Raw genomic sequence first — 22,347 nt, forward strand, 5'->3', positions numbered from 1 at the left:
TTATATGTTTCTCAGCTGATACAAGACGTTACATGAACACCATAGCACACTAATAGCACACCCAAATAATTAATGCTGAGAACTATAATCAAGAATCAAGATCCCTTGAAGACTCAGCCAGAGTTGTTTGTTTTTTCTTCATCATTTCATAAATGGCAATTCTACGATTTATTTACACATTCCTAAAAGAATAGCTCACACAAAAATGAACATTTGCTGAAAATGGTGTCATCCTCAGGTCATTAGGATGAGTTTGTTTCTTCATCAGATTTGGAGAAATGTGGCGTTTCAGTGCTTGTTCGCCAATGGATGCTCTAGAATGAATGGGTGCCGTCAGAATGAGAGTCCGAACAGCTGATAAACCACTGCATTCCATCAATTATCGTCTTGCATTTGACCCTTTTACCCTTTTGTTCATAATCCATAATATTGCTTTCTCAAGTAAAAAAAAAAGTTGTTTTGAATCAGGAGAGAAATCTGCACAGATCAAGCTACTGTATAAACAGTCCTGAACGAATATCTTTATGGATTTTGCTTTATGGAAGCATTGTTATGGAATATGGACTTGTTAATTGATAGACGGAAGTGGTGTGGATTATTTATGGATTATTTTTATCAGCTGTTTGGACTATCATTCTGACGGCACCCATTCACTGCAGAGCATCCATTGATGACACACTGATGTAACATGATTTCTCCACATCTGTTCCAATGAGGAAACAAACTCAAACTTGAGCTGGAGAGTGCAGTTCATTTTCAGAAAATTTTCATTTTCGGGTGATTTATTCCTTTAAATTAGTTATTAAAGATTCCTCTTTGATTATACTAATATATCTCATCACTTCTCTGCAGGTTGAGGCTAGAGTCCAGCTGACGGAGCTGTTGAAGGAATCCAGTGTTGGGTAAAATGTTCCTGCGGGCACAAACTACACTGACGGCTTCTGTGATGGTGAGTTTTTCGTATATCATCAGATACGCCAGAACTAGTGTCGCTGAACGACTCACTCCTCTGGCACAATGAACCAAGACCTTCCCATCTCCTGGAAAACAAAGAAAACTAGCATCACACATTCAGGTTTAACCTGTTCAAACCCGTCACATTGATGTCTATAGAACATCAAACAGATTCAACTTAAACAGGATATTCATCCAACAAGAAAAATAGTAGGGTGTTTTTGTATACAAGAAATGTTGTTATTTTTTTTCCATTTTCAGATCAAGATTTTAGTCATTTTGTTCTGTGTTTTTTGATGAAACATTATGAAGACAAACAATTTTTAAATGTCTAAACACAATAATATCCCCAATACGTAAATCCCTGAAATCAAGGTACAAGTAGTACACTTTAAGTACTATTTCAATACTACTTGGGACTAAATTTTGGTTAAGATTTTTTTTGTAATGCAACTTTACTACAAGTGAACTCGTACTGATAGTCTACTAGTTAAATAAGTGAACTCTGAAGCATACTCTTAATAAACTTCTAGTTTTGTCATTTTTAGCTGTGAATTTTCTTTTTCTGTTTTATTGACCTAAACTATTCTACCCCAAAGCGGACTTGAGCGTGCAAGTTTAGTAAAAAAACTATTTAATAGGCCACCACTAAACACAAATAGAATACTTAACTGTATTTTTAACTATATCACAATCAAAAGTTTGAGGTTCAAGTACAGTTTAGACCATATGTAGGCTATACTTTTCTGTATGCAATTTGAAGTGTATTTCTGAGACGTACATAAAAGTAGACTTTCTTATTTTTTTGTTGCATAATGCATAATGCAAACTCATGGTATAAAAGGTTTCAAGGTGCACAATGTCTTACTCTGCTGTGACAGAGCTTCATGAATGAAACTGGCTGTTGGGTAGAAGAATGGTGCGATGTCAAAGTGTCTGCTGTCTGGTGCCTCCACGCCGTGATACTCTATGTTTGTGTCTGTGTAGAAACCAGCTCCAGTGTCGATGTGAGCGGGTCCGTGTGCGGCGTTGATGACGTGAGTGACTCCTAGATGTCTTAGAAGTGTCTTGTCTTTCGCTGTCGTACTGAGAGAATCAAGAGTTCATTCTGAGCAGTAGCTCTCAAACCTCACGTACACACAAACTTCTACCAATAGCATTTGCATGCATTTGATTTTTGAGCTCCTGTGGTAGAAATAAAAAGAACAGCAAATTCTTGTCTTGACAAACATTGAGTTAGTTAACGCACATTAGGAGACTAAAAGGGTTGCATTGGAGTCTGGTGGAGTAATACGCACGCATCACTGATGTAGATGTTGGGCCAGACTTCATTATAAGCGCTGGAGGCTTGACGGTTCGTTAGCAGGAGGGTCAAAAGGTCACAGATGGGCGGAGTCTCGTATCCAACATTCCGTGTGCTCATTCTTTAATGGGACGCATTACGAGGAAATTAATTTACGTTGATCTTTTGAAGTAATAGAGCTGGATGTACTATGAGAACATAATGTCATTTTTTACTTCTTCTGTTGTCAAACTCACATGTTGAACTGTTCTTCTGTTTCTTCTGCCAGGTCTGTGGTCCACGTGGAGCTGCGTTTCTGTGTAAGTGATACGTGTCTCTCTTCTGGCCTCTTTGCGTGTTGGTAAATATAGATGAGACTCAAACAGACGGACAGCTGAGGAGCTTTGAATAGAAGATGGTTCACATTTTAAATAGGGTCTTTTCATGTATAAAATAATATATATTTTAACAAATCTACTTTTTTGTTTGTTATATTCTATTATATTGTATAAACTATTAAGTTTGATGTCATTATGACATATAGCTATTTTAGATTTTTATATATAAAATTTTATTATATTTCAAAAGTCTGTTTTTGTTATACAGTATATAACAGAATAATATATTTATTTAATAATATATTATTTTATATATTTCATTATAGGAAATATAATAATATAGTTTTTTAATTCTCTGAATACTGAGAGGCTTGGTGTCCTGATTACATACATATTTTTATTTTCATGTATATGTTTTTAATAAATGAAATATAATATTTTTTTATAAACTTTGTACATTCTTGGTCTTATTGTGCACAATCTTTATAATATTTATAAATCTGAAATAACTTTTGTAGGGATGTTTAGTTTTTAACCCCTTCCCTCCTGTTTGTTGTTCTGAAAGCACTACGGGGTTAAACTGTGAATGTGACTTTATTGTGTCTCTGAACATTTAGCAGGAATAGTAGGATTTTGGACAACAAAAGAAAATGCTGCAACTAATTTTAATTGAGAAATGAAATCCTGCGTCAATTCATGTAATTTCATCAGATTCTGAATCCTGCATTTCTGCCAGGGAATTTTCATAATCGTTCTTCATGTGAGTAATTGTGTTACTGTATCTAATGTATTTGTGATTAGTGAGTGCATATTGCATTGAGACAGAAGAAAACTGTATTTATCTTTGTATCATTCTTTTTTAAAATGACATCTTAAATAAAGATAAAGGCTATATTTTGCATTAACAATTTTTTTTTACAGTTTTATCACTCAAATTCCCATTAAAAAAGTGTGCCAGTTATTGAGAGACTATAATAGTTTTTAATAACAGTAAAGAGTTTTTTTCTGCATTATTGTAGCTGATGTTTTTCTTTTTTCGAATTAACTTTTCTTTGATAAATATCGAAACATTCTTAAATCTAGAAATATTTACTTGAGACGCATACGATATTAAGTCTTGTTTTCAGATTTTTTTAAAATCAAAAGTTAAGTGTTTTTGCTTAAAACGAGAAAATATAATCTTGTTTTCCCTTTAAGATAATTTTTCTATAATATATATATATATATATATTTTACGAAACAAGACTTAATATTTTTTGTATTTTTGCTTCTGTGTGTTGATTTAAGATTGGTTAGTTATTTGTACTGTAAAACAAGACAAAAATACAGAGTAAAAAATATTTTGCAGTGAATATTTTTGACAAAGAGGAAAATACGTTTTCTGTATCTATACCTAGTTTTTTTTTTTAAGTATTTGACACTTTCTTATAAAATCATGAAGAAATAAAGTAATAGCAGGTTTATAATTCTTCCATTAATATGTGTGTTATGATCCGAAAACAAAAGGTCAGAAAACTGGGAATTCAAAACATGGTCTTTTCTTAAACTAAGGGATGAATGCTATTAATTTTCATATAAAAAAATAAATAAACAAATTATAATAATAATCTAGAAACCGTTTTTACTCAGAAATTGCTAGTAAATTTCATAAATATTTCCAAAGAATTTAAATATGAAAATTTGAGGTATTTTCTTTTAACGGTGTGTGTAGAATTAACTTTATCTCTTTATGAATATCCTGTTCATGTCCTTGTCATTGAAGTGCTATTATATTTAGTGCATATGCATATGATAAAATAACAGTTTTACACGTTGCATTTCGAATATTAATCAGTAAACCTCAATATAACTATTGCATATGATGACTCTATCTGAATAAATCTAAAATAGATATTTTCAAGCACAAACAGACTCATGTTGTGTTGAGAAAATTTTTTAATGTTTTTTAAAGTCTCTTATTCTTTAGAGTTCCAAAAATACATGTAAAAAAAAACTGTAATATTGTGAGATATTATTACAATTGAAAATAACCATTTTATATTTTAATATACTTTAAAATATAATTTATTCTTGTGATGCAAAGCTGATTTTTTTGCATCGTAACTCCAGTAAAAAGCAGCTTTCCGGCAGCACAAATGAACTCATTTGTGTATAAAACTGCAGAAATAAAATGTACAGTAAAATATCATATCAACATGACATAAAGATGAATTTTATTTGTTTTTTTATACATCATAATAAAATCTGTTATTTTAATTTAATTTTTTATTTAAAAATCGCATTTTATAACAACCCAAGGCTGACCGAAGTGTCAGTAAATAAAACAGACAAAGGGTCTTCGTTTTAATAATGTTTATTTAAAATATTTAAATATGTTCAGTCATTGATCCATTATTAAAATATTTAGTCATTGTATTAGGCTGTATACTCTCTCCTGTAGTAATTTAAAAGCAGTCGGTTATGCATTTTATGTAGACTTTACATATATATAAAAATAAAAGTATATTTATTTTAAGCTTTAAAAATGTGTAACCTAATGTGATGTACAGTATCTGTGACACGGCGTGAATCTGTGGTGTTTTGGTCCTGTTGTATATAGTGTGTGATGGTCCAGAGGAGGTAGTGTGTTGTGTTTGTGTGAGTATTTGTGAGTGTATGTTTACTAAACTGCTCAATGGCATTAATATATTACTCTCTGAAAGTGCATAGATATGTTTGCATATGAAGTGCATGTTCAAGCTTTTCACCGAGGTCCAAAATTCACAGTATTTATCCAAAACCCACTGAAATATGAACTATGTCAGATATCGAGATTGCTTTCATTGGATGCTGGAAGCCTAACAAGTGACTGACTGAGACGCTCTACATAGGGCACAACTCTGTGTGTTAACAGAGGAGACTGAGATATGCTTAACACACAAAACAATCTAGTTAAAACATCTTAATCCTGGATTTGTTTCATCTTGTTTCCTCTCCAGATGTAGACTGATGGACTGGGGTGCTGTGGATTATTGTGATGTTTTTATCAGCTCTCATTCTGACGGCACCCATTCACAACAGAGCATCCATTGATAAAATGCTTAATTTTTTCCTAATACGGATGGAGAAACAAACTCATGACCTGAGGGTGAGGACAGTTTAAGCAAATGGTAAACTATTCCTTTAAGAAAAGAAAATGACTTTTTCTTGTGCACAAGCTCCGCCCACAATCAGATCTCATTGGTCCAAGCTGCAGGTTACTGTAAGCATCACATATTGATTGCATGTATGTTTTGGTACTCATTGTGGAGAATCGAAGCACTTGTATGGTGATCAATCATCATGTGGTCAGTCCTGTATCTGTTTGCTCAGAGCAGGACACATCGTCTGTGTTTCTTCTTCCTCTGCAGGTCCAGATCCAGCAGCAGAGCCAGGAAGTTCCTGTTGGGATAGATGGCTCGTTTCTGGATGACGCGCCGTATGGCAGTGTGCAAAGGCATGTCGTGATAGAGCATCAGGTATGCCAGCACCAGCGACGAGGAGCGGCTCATTCCCATGATGCAGTGCACCAGAACTTTTCCTATAAGGAGGAAAGCAGAGATCTGGTTACATACAGACTTTATGGTTTGAATAGAAGACGTGACGGCAGCCTCTCATCGTTGCCTGGTACAAACACCACCCACAATTCATTGCAATGATTCATTTGAAGGCCTTGAGCTCACTGCTATTAATATAGCTGTTACTACAGACACTGCAGAGGAGTTCAAGAACATGAGTCTCTTCTGCTCAAAGATGCTGCATTTATTTGATCACAAATATAGTAAAATTGTGAAATATTATTACCGTTTAAAACAGCTGTTTTCTATGTGAATTTGTCTTAAATTATAATTTATTTCTGTGATGCTCCGCTGTATTTTCAGCATCATTCCTCCAGTCTTCAGTGTCACATGATCTTCAGATATCAACATAATGATTTGCTTCTCAAGAAACATTTCGGATTATTATCAATGTTAAATACAGTCGTTCTGCACAATATTTTTGTGGAAACTGTGATGCGTCAGATTTTTCAGGATTCAAAGATGAATAGAAAGTTACAAAAAAACAGCATTTAATAAAAATAAGCATTTATTTTAAAATATAAATCTTTTGAATGAATACCGAAATCACCATTTGGCCACTGGTTATCACATATGAAGTCACCCGACAATTAAAGTCTTCTCAGTGGCAGTGTAATTACATTTTTATAGAAGATTATGAAGACTTCTTATTTTGAATAGCATGCATTGATTAATCACAAACACACAGTAAGTCCAGGAGCATGTTTAGTGCACAAGCTATTTGTCTTCTGTGAGTAAATTCCTCAGTGATTTCTTACCGTCAGGAGTGCTGAGAGCTTTGTGAATGAAATCTGCTGCCGGTTTGAAGTAAACGTCCAGATCGAAGTGTGTGGAGTCGTCAGCGGGGATCCCACAGTACACAAAACTAGTGCCATAGTAGTTCTGGTCCGTGATGCTTCCTCTCTTGGTGTGAGCGGCGTTCAGAATGTGAGTGATGCCCAGATTCTGCAGGGCACTTCGGTTCTGTGCTATTCCTCTGATGGGAAAAATAATATACAGTAGAAGATGGTTAGAAATGACGGGGGATTAAAATGCAAGCTCTATGGTCACATATCAATATCAAAACTGGCCTGGTTTACTTTCTTTAAGGAAGAGTTTCACCTCCATTCCAGTCAAAAGAGTTATTTTAGCATCATTGATAAAACATAAATAAGATTTATTTTTTTATTTTTTATTTTAGGTTAATCTTTTATTTATTTTTTGTAAAAAAAATTTATTTTTTAAATATTTCTATATAGTTTTTATTAGTTTTACTTTGACTTAGCTTTTGGTATTTATGTACTATAATAGAAAAACTGCCTATAGGCAACTTGCTGAAATAAACTAATTATTCATTGTTATAGATTTGTTTATTTATTTGATCTAAATAGGCCTATAAAAGTTTTATTAAAAACAAAATAGAAATTAATAATAATGTTATTTCAAGTAATACATTACAATCTTTAAGGTTTTAGTTAACTGCTTTTCTAATATAACTTTCACCTTTCAAATCACTTTCTGATGGATAAAATGTCCTAAAATATTTTCCTAAAAAATAAAATGATTTTATCATTTGATCTCAGAAATGCATCAGTTTATGGAAGTACAATGTGTTGTGAAACTCAATATGTAGATCAGTGTTGTGAAGTCTATTTGAATAAGCAGTCACATTTAAAGTAGTATGAATTATGATATTTTCAGCTGTCAAAGCGGAGACTCGAGCAGCTCGTACTCACACGTTCCCGATGTACAGGTTTGGCCAGACCTCATCGATTTGGTGCAAGTTTAACTTACATGAGTCCAGAACTTTCTCCAGGTCCTTGACTGACAGATACTCTTTCCTGCTCAATTTACGGGCCATCGCTTCTTTCCTGAATTACCCACCAATAAATAGATAAAGAGAGAGTGTGTTTATAATGATCTGGCGCTCCGGACTCGTGATCCCACACGACAGCTGTTACCCAATTTAGTGCTTCAGTGAGCAGATACTCTTCCTGACGGAGACATGATGTACACACACACACACACACACACTCCCCTGCAAACAGACAGATCTGATCGGAGTACTCTTTCTGTTATGCTTTCTTTCATAGTTTATAATGAGAACACAGCTGTCAAACTCCAAAAAGGTCATTACTGACTGATAATCTTCTGAAATCTGTTTCTCTTTTGCATTCAGATTCAGAAACTGATGCACTTTAAATCATGCAGCTCTGCTCAGTACAAGAACCTTTGAAAAAAAGTACAAGAACGAATAATAATCTGTGTGCAAATATAACAAAACATGCAAATGTAAAAGAAAAATTACTGGTTACACAAGCTTGTAACGATATGAAGGTGAGTAATTAATGACAGAAATGTATTTTTTTTCTGGGCAAATTCTTGTTATTGAGTGATTTATATATATATATATATAGTTTAAAAAACTGAGTGGATAAACAAACAAATAAATACATAAAAATTAGCAAATAAATAAATAAATAAATATCTGTGGGCAAATATAACAAAACACCCAAACATAAATTAAGTTTACCCAGTTTTGTAATGACAAGATACATATGACATTGAGTACATCATGTCCAAATTTTCTTTTATTTTTTGAGTGAAATTCTGAAATATTATTACAAATATTATTAAATATTATTATTAAATCATATAAACATTTGGTCATGAAATTGAAAAAAAAAAAACCAACACAATAAAATATAACAAAACACACCAATGTACAAAATTAACCAAAATATGAGAATAATATTTTTTTATTTTATTTATTTTTTATTATAGTGAATATTTGAAATATAAAGAGTTTGATTAAAGCCACAGTAAATAAACAAATCAATCAATCTGGCTCTAGGCAAATATAACGAGACACCCAACTAAATAAAAAAGAAAAAGAAAAATGCCTTAATAAAAAATATATATAATTATATAAATTATAATGGGGACTTTTGGGATGTTGCATGTATTATCTGGTTAAATATATAATAAATCTTAAGTAATTAATTAAATTTTACCACTAATCTGGCTTTACTTTTTAAAACAAAGGTACTTTATTGCAGCTGATGGCTCCATAGATAAACTTTCACATCCACGGAAATTTTCAAAAGGCTCTTTAGTGGAAATATGTTCTTTAGTTTATTAAAATATTGACACTAAAAATGTTTGCATTAAGAACTGCTCGCTGAAAGGATCTTTAGGGAGCCCAAAGTGGATCATCTATGGTATTATTATAAGTGATAACCCTTTTCTCCCCGGCTGGAGCTGCTGGGATGTTATTAGGATTCAGATCAGCGTAAAGTCGCATCCAGAGCCCGCAGCTGTTTGAGAAAGCCTCGGTTTGGGAAGATCCAGCGGTGCTCTTTGACTGTGTGAATAGCCTCCAGTAGAGAAAGACGCTGGTGTATCATGAGATAAGCCAGAACCAGAGACGCCGAGCGACTCACACCGACCGCACAGTGAACCAGAACACGCTCTGAAGACGACAGAAACACAATCTCAAACATCTCAGCTTGGGCTTGAGGACTTCAGCTTGTCCAACAGAAGAACATTTAACTTAGACTTTACAATTTCTGTTCAATAATAACACATCTCTTCCATCTTTAATTGACCCTTTAACTCTAGCACTTCATCTGTTTTCTTTTTATTTAATATATGTATAAAATAATAGAGCCCTTGCTACTGTATGTGTAGTGTTAAGATAACTGAGACTTCTTATAGCACTTTGCATAGCATTGCTCTTTTAATTTCCTCATTTGTAAGTCTCTTTTGGATAAAAGCATCTGCTAAGTGACTAACTTAGATTCAACGCTCTTAGAAACAAAGGTAGGTGCTTTAATGTTCTTCACAGCAGTGCCATAGAAGAAGCATTCAGGCAAAAGAACCATCTCTTCTTTATCTTTTTATAATTGTTTAGCCACGAAGAAGCTTTTGTGAAACAGAAAGGTTCTTCAGATGTTAGAAGTTCTTTATGGGACTTTCATGAAGAGTGCAAACCCAAGCTGAGATGGTTTTACCTCCTGGAGAACTGAGAGCCTGCTTTATATAATCAGCGCAGGGGTGAAAATAGACCGACAAGTTAAAGGATGGTGAATCGTCAGCAGGGACGCCATAATACTCGACTGTTGAGCCGTAAAACTGGTGGCTGCCCTGGCAGTGCATGGTCCCGTGAGCGGCGTTCAGGACGCGAGAGATGCCCAGCTTCCACACACTGAAGCGATCGTTGGCCACACACCTGCAGATCAGTAATACACAGCTGTTAAAACAGCACACAGAGTCTTTATGATCCACATAAAATCACACGCATCTAGAAAATAATGCTGCTGAGAGATTAATGTGGTGTATGATTAGGAAAAAGGCAAAAATTCTTCCTTTACATTCAGTTTTATATTGTTTGGCATTGTACGTAGACAGCAAAAATGTTTAAACACTAAAACTATATAATAATATAATAAAATACATTTAAACATTATTTACATATGTGTGTTTACTGTGTATATTTTTTATGTATATATAAATACACTGCATGTATATATTTAACAAAAATATGCCATGTTTATATATTAAATATATTTATATATAATATAATATAAATATATAAAAGTATATATATATATATTTTTAAATATTTTCAAAATATATATTGAATGTGTTTGTATTTATATGTACATAATAAATAAACACAGTACACACACATATATTATGTAAACAGAAACTTTTATTTTGGATTTGATTAATCGTTTGACAGAACTCACATTGTTTCAATTTTCACTTTGATTTTAATTCGTTTTAGTAATTGAGTTGTGTTTTTGTAATTTTATTAGTTATTTGATTTTTTTAAATGTCTATACAGGGTTTTTTTACACAACAAAATGTATAAGTTGCCATATAAAAATATAACAATAGAAACTTTGAATATTCATATTTTTTTGAAATAGCACTGATGTATAGGTTTTATTAATTTTATTTTCTGTATGAAAACGAGAAATGTTGCTTGGAAACTATATGTTTTTAAAAATTTTGTTCAGTTAATGTTTACTTTCTTCCAAGTAATGAAAGTGGTTGTAGTTTTAGTGATAACCCTGTGACTCACATATCACCCAGGAAAAGGTTGGGCCAAACTTCATCCACATGATTTCCGCTCCTCTTCCCTCCGAACAGTATTTTCTCCAGTTCTTTGATGGAGGGTGTTTCACGGCTATCATCCATCAGATAGACTCATCGTGGATCTCTGTCTATGATATAATATGATCCTCTACGTCTCATCTCATATCTGCTGCTGTCCAGTAAGAGTGGATACATTTATCTGAAGAGGGACAGGAGCAGCTGCAGCTGGTGTTCTTCTAAAATTAACATTTAGCAATGCACTAGAGTTCACCCAGGACCCCCCACAAAGTGCACAATCACCTTATGCATGAACACTAACCACATTTAGACAATGCTGATTTAATTACAGTTAATTAAACAAATTAAAGCTGACTAAACAGGTTGAGAAGCCATAACTTTAAGCACTGAGAAGCCCAGCAGCGCCGCGCGCTGTAATTCCATCGCTGGCCAGCGGATGTCGCTGTGCGCTCGGCAGCGGAAGTGACCTCAGCTGCAATATTTACATTCTGACACACTTCCAGTTCCACACAGCTGTCTGTCAGATCGACTGTGCTCCTGTCGCGGTGTCAGGGCGCGATGATTTACCACAAACGTCCCGACAGAGTGACATTTAGGAGATTTATCGCGATTCTGACCGAAGAATCTTCTGTGTGACGTAAGTGACGCGAAGCTGGCTAACCGCTAGCATGCTAACACACTTGTAGCATCTGAAATATCATATTAATGATGAGTGATGAATTGTAACTGGCGTCTAAATCCATTTTCAGATTCGTTCTTTGTTTTATTTTATAGTTGTTATAGGTTTATGAGTGTCTTTAGTCAAAGACGTTTGCAGATTTAAAGTGGCGAGATGAATATTCATGTCGTTTAGTGATTTTCAGTGTTTTGTGTTATGATTTAACGACATCTAATGATTCAAGTTAGCTTCAGATATCACAAAACAGTTGTTAATCTAACCTAGTTAAACAGCATTTTGTGTGAAATGCTTTCTAAGTAGACAGCTCACAAGGTTTTGAGACACATTCATTCAGGTTGCGTGATTGGTCCTTTTTCTTATCAGCAAGCTTCTCTGTATCGGGTATTGATTAAAATCCTTAGTGTAACGAGCTGAGAGACATAATTATACCTAAGAGTACTTCACTAACAGGCTCATATTACTTTACTGTTGTTTTCTTGTGTCTGATAACACGGCCTTATTAAGCTTTGGCGCGGGAGGGCGTGGTTAGCGGAGGGCGTTGTTGATTGTGGGCGTGGTTTCGACTCATAACGTTGATGTGCGAAAGTAAATTTTTATAAATCAAGTCAGTTTGAGTGAATGACTTACTGGACTAATTAGTCTTAACTGGAATGATCGTTTATAATAAGAACTTTATAATCAATTATAATTCACCATGGAATAAAAAGTAAAAGTAAAGTTCTATAAAGTTGGAATTGTGGCTCTTTTGCTCACAATTCTAAATATACTTATAACGTTACTTTATGTTTCCCCCAAAGAAAAAAAAAAATTTAATTGCAACCCTATAATCTTAAAATCTAGACTTCTGTTTTCAGAATTTCGGATTTGCTGTATCAAATGCAAGTAATAAACCCACAATTCTTTTTTTTTCCTGTCTCATAAATGTGAGTTTTTATATGTCGCTTTCTGAGGTTGTATCTCCCAGTTCAGTTTTTAATTTGTATTTTTCAGAAATGCGAGAAAAAATTCTGAATTGTGGGAAAAAAAATTGTGTAAAAAAAAGTTGCAGTTAATTTCATTATGCACTTTCTTTTTCTAGAGCCATACAAAATATATGACCTACTTTTATGGTATACTTTTCTAAACTCCTTTCCAATTTTGATTTAAAGTACATTTATTTTGATAGCATTGAAAAATAATGTTTATTATCAGCAACTTATAAATAACACGGTCACTGTCTTTGTCTCAGTGAAGGTCATTTACTGACATTTAATTATGATGTCTACTCTTTACTTATTTGTTTAAACTATGCAAAGTCTTATAGAGACATGCACATGTTCAGATGTGATTTCACATGCATCTCTGTATTTCAAAGCTGTATTTCAGTATCTTTTTTGGGGGAGAAAAAAAAGTCTATGAAGTCACCGCACTGTCATAAGACTGAGGATGCCTGATGATGTAAATCTGTTAGACGGTCGGTCAACACGTGTCCTGCTGAGCGTGCAGCTGTTTTTACTGATGTGTCAGTAGATCTGTGGCTGTTTCAATCAGGAAAAGAGAATGTTTCTTCAAAACTTACACTGATCACAACACAGACATCAGCGAAAAAAAGAGACCTGTTTCTGTTCCTGTGGTGTGTTAAAATGAAACATTATATTGGTTGGGAAGTGTGCTTGTGCCTTCTGAAAGTTGTGTTTCTAAGCATCACGGATCAGTTTCTTTGGAGCAGAGCTAACAGACGTCCAGAGGGAAGAGACGGACACGCTGAGTGTTTTCTGAGAGCTAATGAACCGAGGTTCAGAACAGAACAAGATGCATTCAGACCTACTTGTTGAACTCTTTCTAGGCCTGCGGTTCTTGACCTTTTTGTCTCCTTTTGTCCATAACAGTAATTGAATGCTGAAGGTCATAGTTTCTGACCATTAAGTTCCAGGATTCCAGAAGTTGTAAGATCCCAGTGTTTTTCTGGATTATTTTTAAATAATGAATTTGCATAACTTTTCCAGTCGTCCATTATTTAAACGAGTACAGATATTTTTACTCGCTATTTCTACCTGAATAAAAAATGTGTGTGTATATATATACAGTTATTATAGGAATAACAAGAATTGCCCTTAACACTGTAAAAAAAAAATGTGATTAAGTCACATTTTTTGTTGTTGTTATTATTTCTTTGATCAAAAAATATATATTTCTTTAACTATTTGAAATAATTAACCAATTCCAACTTCATTTTATAAGTTATATGAGATTTAACTCGAGTAAATTTTATGCAATTTAAGTGTAAATGACTTGTACATCCAATGTGATTACTCAAAACAATGAAGGCAGCAGGTGACTTTCTTTTTACAGAGTTGTCATTTTAAATTATATAAACTAACATGACTGTATAGGTATATAAATCACACTTAAAATTAAACTACCACATACAGTACATCCAAGTTTTCCCAAGAATGTAATAATGATAGTTCTCCAAACACGAAACGGGTATTAAGGGGTTGAAATGAAATATCTTAGTTATTTGAGCTTATTTTAATGCTTGTTTTGTCTTATTTTAAATCTTGAGAGACTCTTATGGTTGAGAATCAGTGCTTTCAAAGTGTCTGCTAAATTACATTTTTATTTTTTTTATTTTGCATTTATGAGCAAATACATTCGTCTTCCATACTAAGTCATTGACCTATAATCATGAAACTTTAAACTCAGCATAAGCGAACAAAATGAAGGAAGTGACTTGTTTTTGGCTGAACCAAGCTTCAGACATCATGTCAGTAAAATGAGCTGATCCTAATAAACAGCAGGAACATATGAAGAAATCTTGCAAAATGTAATGAGTTTCAGTGCTGGCAGGGACAATAAGTGAAGAATTGCATCCAAGTAGTATTGTGTTGCAATTTATTCTCAAAACAACTGCATCCACAGCATCTACTCTTTCAAATTTGGCATTTGGCATCGTTTTCGCCACATGGTTCATCGGGTACAGGCGGTTTCTCACGTCCAAAAAATACAGCATGCTCAGACTGATCCTTAATGAACGAGTTGGTTAGTGGCCAGATAATCAAAGCTCAAGCCAAGAAGCAAAGCTGGGGTTCAGTGCTTCAGATCTGTAGTAGTGCACATCACGAGATCCTATGCTGTGAATGTGGCCTGTTTTACTCGAGTATCTAGCATACGTGCTAGTTTACATCTAGATGTGATGTGCAACTCAAAAGTGGTGCAAAGATGAAGAATAACGCATTATACACTATTGTTAATTGCATGAACACTGCCAGTCAAAAGATTTTTAATGTTTTAAAACAAAAAAGACTCTTCTGCTTTCCGAGCCTGTATGTATTTGATGTAATTGATGTAATGTATGTATTACATACATTCGCTAAATACAGAGAAAGCAGTAATATTGTGAAATGTTTTTAAAATGTGAATCTCTGTTAAACTGTAATTTATTCCTGTGATGCTCCGCTGTATTTTCAGCATCATTCCTCCAGTCTTCAGTGTCACATGATCTTCAGAAATCATGAAAATATGATGATTTACTGCTCTAAAAACATATTAGTAGTAGTAGTAGTTTACATTCTTCAGGTTTCTCTGATGAATAGAAAGTTCAGAAGAACAGCATGTGTCTGAAATAGAAATCTTTATAACATTATAAATGTCTTTATCATCACTTTTGATCAATTTAAAGCGTCCTTGCTAAATAAAAGTATTAATTTCTATAATTTAACCCCTGCCCCCCAGTGTTACACATTTTTATTACATTTTTTTTTTAGATTAATGCTGAACTTTGGATCTTTCTCTGAATCCTGATCAACTGTTTTCAATATTGAAAAGAATATGTAAAAAAAAAAAAAGTTTTTGCACAGTAAATCATCATCTTAGAATGATTTCTGAAGATCATGTGACACCGAAGCATGATGCTGAAAATACAACTGCACAGCACAGAAATACATTATACTTTAATATACAGTATAGCCTTTTAAAATATCAAAGAATATTTCACAATATTACTGCTGTTGCTGTATTTCGGATCAAATAAATGCAGGCTCGGTGAGCAGAAGTGACAAAAATCTCACCGTGTATGACACAACAGTTGGTGTTTCGGTCTTCAGTTCCTGTGAGAGGATGCGCGAGCGAGAGATGGCCGGGAACGTCCGGCTCTGGACCCCGAAGCAGGTGGGCCGCTGGCTGCGTGACGAGGGCTTCTGTGATTACGTGGATCTGCTGTGTAACAAACACCGTCTGGACGGGACCAGTCTGCTGACGCTGAGCGAGTACGACCTGCGCTCTCCTCCGCTGGAGCTCAAGGTCCTGGGAGACATCAAACGGCTGATGGTTTCTCTCCGGAAGCTGCAGAAGCAGAACGCAGATGTGTTAGAGGAGCTCGGTCTGTCCTACGACGGACACTCGCCTCAGAACAGCACAGGTGCTCTTTCTCTTCCTGTTTTTGTCAAGTTTGGTGCCTGTTTTGTCCTCCTTTTTTACTTTAGAGAGGATGAGTTCAAGTGCTTTACTCTACAGACAGCTGAAGCACACCACAATCGTTTTACTGTCAACCTCCAAAAAGACACGCAGAAGAACAGAAAGGTGTTATTAAAAGCAGTCCATGCTACTTCACTATATTCCAAGTCTTCTGAAGCCATGCAGTATACACTAATGATATAAATTAAGTTTATGGTACTTTTCCAGGTTTTTTGTGTGAAATGTAGTCCGTAAATGTATTCTAATGGGACTGGAGTAAATTCAGCAACTTGAGCTGTAAAGCAGTATGATGTTAAGTGGACTTTCAGGGGTTTTACTGTATAAACACTTAAAGCACAGCACAATTATTTAAGCACTAGTGCTAAAAAATGTCAAGCTCCAAAAATATATTATAAAAGGCAGTTCATATGACGTATGCACTATATTCCAAGTCTTCTGAAGCCATACATAAACACATATATTATGGTACTTATGATACTTTTCCAAGTTCACTTGTAGTTTTGAGTGAAATATGTAGTAGATAAATGTATTCTGATCGGACTGAAGAAAATATCAGCAACTTTAGCTGTTAAACAAAATGAATTTGGTTGATAACATGACACCGGAGTCACAATTTCAAGAGTGCAGCGTTTTATTGAATTTCGGTAAAGGTCATTCATTTCCTGACTTTTAAGTATCTTATTTACTGTTTAGCACCTTATTTGTTTAAAATATGCCAAGTAAAGTCAGATCTGTGACTGTGTGTTTTTAAATGGCATTTACAGAAGAAAGGATGACTTTAAGTGGACTTTCAAGCGCTTTATTAAACAAACAGCACAATAATTTAACCATTAGTGCTACAAACATGTCAAACTCCATAAAAGACATCAAAAAATGCGAAAAAGCAGTCCATATTATTTATCCACTATATATGTCTTCTAAAGTCATATAAGAACACAAATTGGTATTTACAAAGTTCATTCTCAGTTTGAGTAAAATAAGTAGTCAATAAATGTATTCCAATGGGACTTTTGGAGTGAATGTGTTTCTTAATGTAAAGCCAGATGGATTTGGTTGATAAAATGACTCAAGCATTCAGCTTTATTTCATTCTTCTTTAAATGTCTTGTTCTCCATTTACTTATTTCAAATATGCAAAGTGATGTAGATCTAGTGTGTGTGTTTGGTGTGGTTCAGCTGGAGTGGACTGGATGTGTAACGGTGAATCTGCGCGGGATTGCGATGCCGTGTTGGACACGTTGAGCGATGATCAGTATCATCAATATAACAACGGCAAATACAAGCAGCAGCCGCGGAGACTGGACCCTGAGTACTGGAAGACCATCATCAGCTCCGTCTACGTGGTCTTCGTCTTCGGCTTCACCTCCTTCGTTATGGTGATCGTCCACGAGCGAGTGCCAGACATGAGAACGTACCCGCCGCTGCCAGACATCTTCCTGGACAGGTGATCCAATTAAAAAATACAGTAAAAACTAAAATTTGAAATATTATTACTATTTAAAATAGCTGCTTTCTAGGGATGCACCGGTTGACCGGCCATAAATTTTTTTTTTTTTTTAAACCAAATTTAAAAACTAAAATACTGAATGCTGATTAAGAAACCTCTTATTGAATGTGTGTTGATTGGATTGTAGAACTATGCAGTTGTTACCTTTAAGTTCACATGGTTACAGTTAATCTTTTAATTTAAGGCCAGTTCTATGTAGTTTCAACCCAATTCAAAAACAGAAGCTAAATGCTGATGTCTGTACCATCTATGTTTGTATTGAATGTAGTCTACTTACTGTGCAGTTACTGCCGTTAATTTCAGATGGTTATGGTTATTGTTTTCAATCGCCAAAAGCCAGTTTGGCCTATTAAATACCAAATAAACATCTTGTTTATGCACACTTTCCTTCTTTCTTGTTTGTTGCTTAAAGATAAAAAAAAAGAAAAAAATCGGAAATCGGTATCGAAATCGACCAGGTATCGGAATCGGCCATGAAAAATCATGATCGTGCATTCCTACTGCTTTCTATGTGAATATCTGTTCAAATCAAATTTATTTCTGTGATCAGAGCTGGGATTTCTCCATCATTTCTCCAGCATCACTTGATCCTTAAGAAATAACCAGAAAAAAATTCTCATCGATGTTGAAAACAGTCGTGCCGCCCAATATTTTTATGCAGACTTGTGATGCATTTTATTTTTCAGGATTGACAGATGAACAGAAGGTTCAAAAGAACAGCATTTATCTGAAAAATAAATCTTTTGTAACATTATAAATGTCTTTAATTAATGCATTCTTGATCAATGTAAGTATTAAGACATTATAGGAATATTTCTAATGCAAAGCGTGTTCTGAAAGGCAGGCTTTTTTGAATATCTAAATGCATTACAGAAAACATGGTCTCCAATCTTGGTCAACCAAACAAAAATAAAACACTTGCTCTTGATTACCTAATTATAATTGCCTGTTTTCTCTAATATTGTCGTGCATTTCTGCTTCACATGACTAGTGCTATTTCTATTACTTGCATAAGACTCAAAGCTGTATTTCCTGAAAGAATCATAAGCTAATTTGCAGCACTGTTCTCTGCACAAAAACATCATAAAATAACAACATAAATCACCATCTGTTTGGAGGAGAATTTTGTTTTTTCCTGCTGTGTCTCTCTTTATGACCTTTCACCTTCTTCTCTTCTCCCTCCAGTGTACCCAGAATCCCCTGGGCATTTGCGATGGCTGAGGCCTGTGGCGTGATCCTCTGTTCTGTTTGGCTGCTAGTTCTGCTGCTTCATAAACACAGGTAACAAACATATGCACATATTTATAATATATGCATGCATATATGCACAATATATACTTATATATATACACAATAAATTCTTAAAAAATATATGCAAGCATATATGCACAATATATACTTAAAATATATGCATGCATATATATAAACTTAAAAAATATATGCATGCATATATGCACAATATATACTTAAAATATATGCATGCATATATATAAACTTAAAAAATATATGCACAATATATACCTACAGAATATATGCATGCATATATGCACAATATATACTTACAGAATATATGCATGCATATATGCACAATATATACTTACAGAATATTTGCATGCATATATGCACAATATATACTTATATATACACAATAAATTCTTAAAAAATATATGCAAGCATATATGCACAATATATACTTAAAATATATGCATGCATATATATAAACTTAAAAAATATATGCATGCATATATGGACAATATATACTTACAGAATATATGCATGCATATATGCACAATATATACTTACAGAATATATGCATGCATATATGCACAATATATACTCACAGAATATATGCATGCATATATGCACAATATATACTCAGAATATATGCATGCATATATGTACAATATATACTCACAGAATATATGCATGCATATATGCACAATATATACTTACAAAATAAATGCATGCATATACACACAACATATACTAAAGCTGTTGCATGTGATTTTTTGCATAAAGTACTAAACTCTTGCACAAAGACAAGACACCAAAATGGGACACCTTGTACACAATTTCCAGGATTAATTAGAAATAATTTATTTGTCTCTGTTGGCATAAATATCACTTAGTGTGTTTTTTCTCGTCCAAACAAACCAATTCCAACAGTAGTGCAATGAAAGTCATTTCAGAACTCAGTGAAGACTGTAAAATAATATGCACCAATGAAACATGCACAGAATTAGCAGGAATGTGTTGAGATTATTAGGGTTGGACACAAACAGCAGCAGCATCTCTTCATCTGACGCTCACAGAAAGCAAAGGTCAGGCCATCAAAGATGCTTTTATCGCTGACCCTGTTTTTCTGTCAGGTCCATCCTGTTGAGGCGCTTGTGTAGTCTCATGGGGACGGTCTTCATGCTGCGCTGCATCACTATGTTTGTGACGTCTCTCTCTGTCCCGGGTCAACACCTGCAGTGCACTGGGAAGGTGTGGACATCATAACTCACACACACACACACACACACTCTGATCCATAACCCAGTAAACTACATGAAGACTGCTCTGAAAGACATGCTGCGTAAGGATGCATAACTTACATCCTTCATATAGAAGCAGATCCCAGAAGCATTTTTCCATTCCTATGCCTCATCACAATTATTTTTGGTCCTAAAATATTTACTTCAATTCCCTTTGAATATTTACTTTGAATAGCAGGTATAAATAAAAATAATATTAATATTTTAATCATTTAACTACACATTTGCATGTGCATAGTTTGCTGATGTCACTTAATTTTCACTTGACACACAGGTAAACAAATAAAATGCTGCATCTTTTTATAAGTGTTGATGGTTTTAATTATTGGAAAGATTATTTACCCAGATTATAGCCGTCTCGCTCTGTATTTCTGTCCGTGTCAGATGTACGGAGACATATGGGCGAAGCTGCAGCGTGCCGTGGCCATATGGAGCGGTTTCGGCATGACGCTGACCGGAGTGCAGACGTGTGGAGATTACATGTTCAGCGGACACACCGTCGTCATCACCATGCTCAACTTCTTCGTCACTGAGTGTAAGTAGACACACAATAGCTATGCTTCCATCCAAAGTTACGAATTAAATGCACAAAATAGGAATATTGCATAAAACGTGCAAATAAAGAGAACAAAATCATCTTTTAACTTGCGCTTAATATCATGAAGAAAAATCACATTCGCAGTACTGTATATAATATTTTTTTGTATACAATAAAGTACGAGCTTCAGTCATGTTATCTTCTTTTCAGAGCCTGATATTTGGGAAGTTAATTGTAGCGAAGCACTTTAACAAGATTTTTCTCAAGACTTCGATCGGTCTTTTGGTTGGTCCATTTCAGATGCTGTCTTTTTTGATGCACATTTAGGAATTTATTCCATAAAAGTCTTTCCATCGTAGTTTATCTGCATGTTTGTTTTACCATATTAAGAATTTTATCCTATTTAGTTTTTTTTGTGGCCATTTTTAGAATTTATGCACATCTTGGTGTTTTCATGTTTTTTTTTATATGTGCATATAAATAGGTGGATGAAAACATAGCTACTTAGCTCGAAATTAATAATTTCTACGATGCATCGCAATGCAGATGAGGATGATTCAGTATTGGTTCAGTAACAAACCATAACATATTGATGCTTTTCGGATGTCATTTGTTGTGTACATGCTTTGGGCGAGTCATTAAAAATGCTCCAACTACTTTAAAAGCTGAAATCTGGGCACCTTTCAGCTTTTATGAATAAAAAATTTCATAGAAGGGGGTTACTCCACTAAGTTGAAAAACCACGTCAGGTTGAGTTCATATGTGACCCTGGACCACAAAAACAGTGATTTGATTAATTTGATTTATGCATCATCTGAAAGCTGGATAAATAATCTCTCCATTGGTGTGTGGTTTGTTCGGAGGACAATATTTGGCCGAGATGCATCTATTAGAAAATCTGGAATCTGTAGGAGCACAAAAAAAAATTAAATATTGAGAAAATCATCTTTAAAGTTGTCCAAATTAATTTTTAGCAATGCATATTATTTATCAAAAATTCCTGAGGTGATTGAGATCCTGCTCTCCGTCTGCAGACACGCCGCGCAGCTGGAACTTCATCCACACACTCTCCTGGGTCCTCAACCTGTTCGGCATCTTCTTCATCCTGGCGGCGCACGAGCACTACTCCATCGACGTCTTCATCGCCTTCTACATCACCACCAGACTCTTCCTGTACTACCACACGCTGGCCAACACTCGAGCCTACCAGCAGAGCCGCCGCGCACGCATCTGGTTCCCCATGTTCTCCTTCTTCGAGTGCAACGTTAAGGGACCTGTTCCTAACGAGTACTGCTGGCCGTTCACTCGGCCCACCTTCCTCAGACGCCTCATCGGCTGATCCTCCACAGACACTGATGATTC

The 22,347-nt window shown here is 34.6% G+C and overlaps 4 protein-coding genes across 5 annotated transcripts in view; 1 reads left to right on the top strand and 3 right to left on the bottom strand.

Moving 5' to 3' along the window:
- Positions 1-183: 183 nt before the first annotated feature.
- LOC132122504 (dual specificity phosphatase 29-like) lies at positions 184-2,539 on the bottom strand. Its single transcript, XM_059532861.1, has 3 exons — positions 2,253-2,539; positions 1,823-2,040; positions 184-1,040 (listed from the first exon to the last, which is right to left on the bottom strand). The coding sequence occupies exons 1-3, from the start codon at positions 2,375-2,377 to the stop codon at positions 826-828; spliced, it is 558 nt and encodes a 185-aa protein (XP_059388844.1). The 5' UTR covers positions 2,378-2,539; the 3' UTR covers positions 184-825.
- Positions 2,540-5,920: 3,381 nt separating this feature from the next.
- On the bottom strand, positions 5,921-8,342 carry LOC132122505 (dual specificity protein phosphatase 26-like). Its single transcript, XM_059532862.1, has 3 exons — positions 7,886-8,342; positions 6,929-7,146; positions 5,921-6,133 (listed from the first exon to the last, which is right to left on the bottom strand). The coding sequence occupies exons 1-3, from the start codon at positions 8,008-8,010 to the stop codon at positions 5,922-5,924; spliced, it is 555 nt and encodes a 184-aa protein (XP_059388845.1). The 5' UTR covers positions 8,011-8,342; the 3' UTR covers position 5,921.
- A 753-nt stretch (positions 8,343-9,095) lies between these two features.
- LOC132122506 (dual specificity protein phosphatase 13-like) lies at positions 9,096-11,660 on the bottom strand. The gene is made up of 3 exons (XM_059532863.1): positions 11,239-11,660; positions 10,163-10,380; positions 9,096-9,621 (listed from the first exon to the last, which is right to left on the bottom strand). Exons 1-3 carry the CDS (start codon positions 11,352-11,354, stop codon positions 9,437-9,439), a joined length of 519 nt encoding a protein of 172 aa, XP_059388846.1. The 5' UTR covers positions 11,355-11,660; the 3' UTR covers positions 9,096-9,436.
- A 100-nt stretch (positions 11,661-11,760) lies between these two features.
- LOC132122501 (sphingomyelin synthase-related protein 1-like) overlaps positions 11,761-22,347 on the top strand; it is a 10,609-nt gene continuing 22 nt past the window's right edge. Inside the window, exons 1-7 of one of the 2 annotated variants that reach the window (XM_059532855.1) lie at positions 11,761-11,907; positions 16,035-16,348; positions 17,580-17,847; positions 19,096-19,191; positions 20,280-20,397; positions 20,832-20,982; positions 22,020-22,347. The exon at positions 22,020-22,347 is cut by the window's right edge and continues 22 nt beyond it. In XM_059532855.1, coding sequence (XP_059388838.1) covers positions 16,048-16,348; positions 17,580-17,847; positions 19,096-19,191; positions 20,280-20,397; positions 20,832-20,982; positions 22,020-22,324 — 1,239 coding nt within the window. In that variant the 5' untranslated portion in view covers positions 11,761-11,907; positions 16,035-16,047 and the 3' untranslated portion in view covers positions 22,325-22,347. Of the gene's footprint in view, positions 11,912-16,034; positions 16,349-17,579; positions 17,848-19,095; positions 19,192-20,279; positions 20,398-20,831; positions 20,983-22,019 lie in introns of both variants that reach the window. The other variant, XM_059532856.1, reaches the window with a different exon arrangement.

The sequence above is a fragment of the Carassius carassius genome, chromosome 40 (assembly GCF_963082965.1).
Source record: "Carassius carassius chromosome 40, fCarCar2.1, whole genome shotgun sequence".
In the NCBI taxonomy this organism is placed as follows: Eukaryota; Metazoa; Chordata; class Actinopteri; order Cypriniformes; family Cyprinidae; genus Carassius; species Carassius carassius.

Bases quoted from the DNA above. Each gene is read 5' to 3' on its own strand.
- LOC132122505 (XM_059532862.1), bottom strand. From the start codon at position 8,010: ATGGCCCGTAAATTGAGCAGGAAAGAGTATCTGTCAGTCAAGGACCTG. The intron at 7,147-7,885 runs GTGAGTACGAGC...TTTTCCCATCAG, and splicing joins AACCTGTACATCGGGAACGT to AGGAATAGCACAGAACCGAA. The intron at 6,134-6,928 runs GTAAGAAATCAC...TCCTCCTTATAG, and splicing joins AGCTCTCAGCACTCCTGACG to GAAAAGTTCTGGTGCACTGC.
- LOC132122506 (XM_059532863.1), bottom strand. From the start codon at position 11,354: ATGGATGATAGCCGTGAAACACCCTCCATCAAAGAACTGGAGAAAATA. The intron at 10,381-11,238 runs GTGAGTCACAGG...ACTGATCTGCAG, and splicing joins AACCTTTTCCTGGGTGATAT to GTGTGTGGCCAACGATCGCT. The intron at 9,622-10,162 runs GTAAAACCATCT...TGTCGTCTTCAG, and splicing joins GGCTCTCAGTTCTCCAGGAG to AGCGTGTTCTGGTTCACTGT.
- LOC132122504 (XM_059532861.1), bottom strand. From the start codon at position 2,377: ATGAGCACACGGAATGTTGGATACGAGACTCCGCCCATCTGTGACCTT. The intron at 2,041-2,252 runs GTGCGTATTACT...TGATTCTCTCAG, and splicing joins AACATCTACATCAGTGATGC to TACGACAGCGAAAGACAAGA. The intron at 1,041-1,822 runs GTAAGACATTGT...TTTGTTTTCCAG, and splicing joins TGAAGCTCTGTCACAGCAGA to GAGATGGGAAGGTCTTGGTT.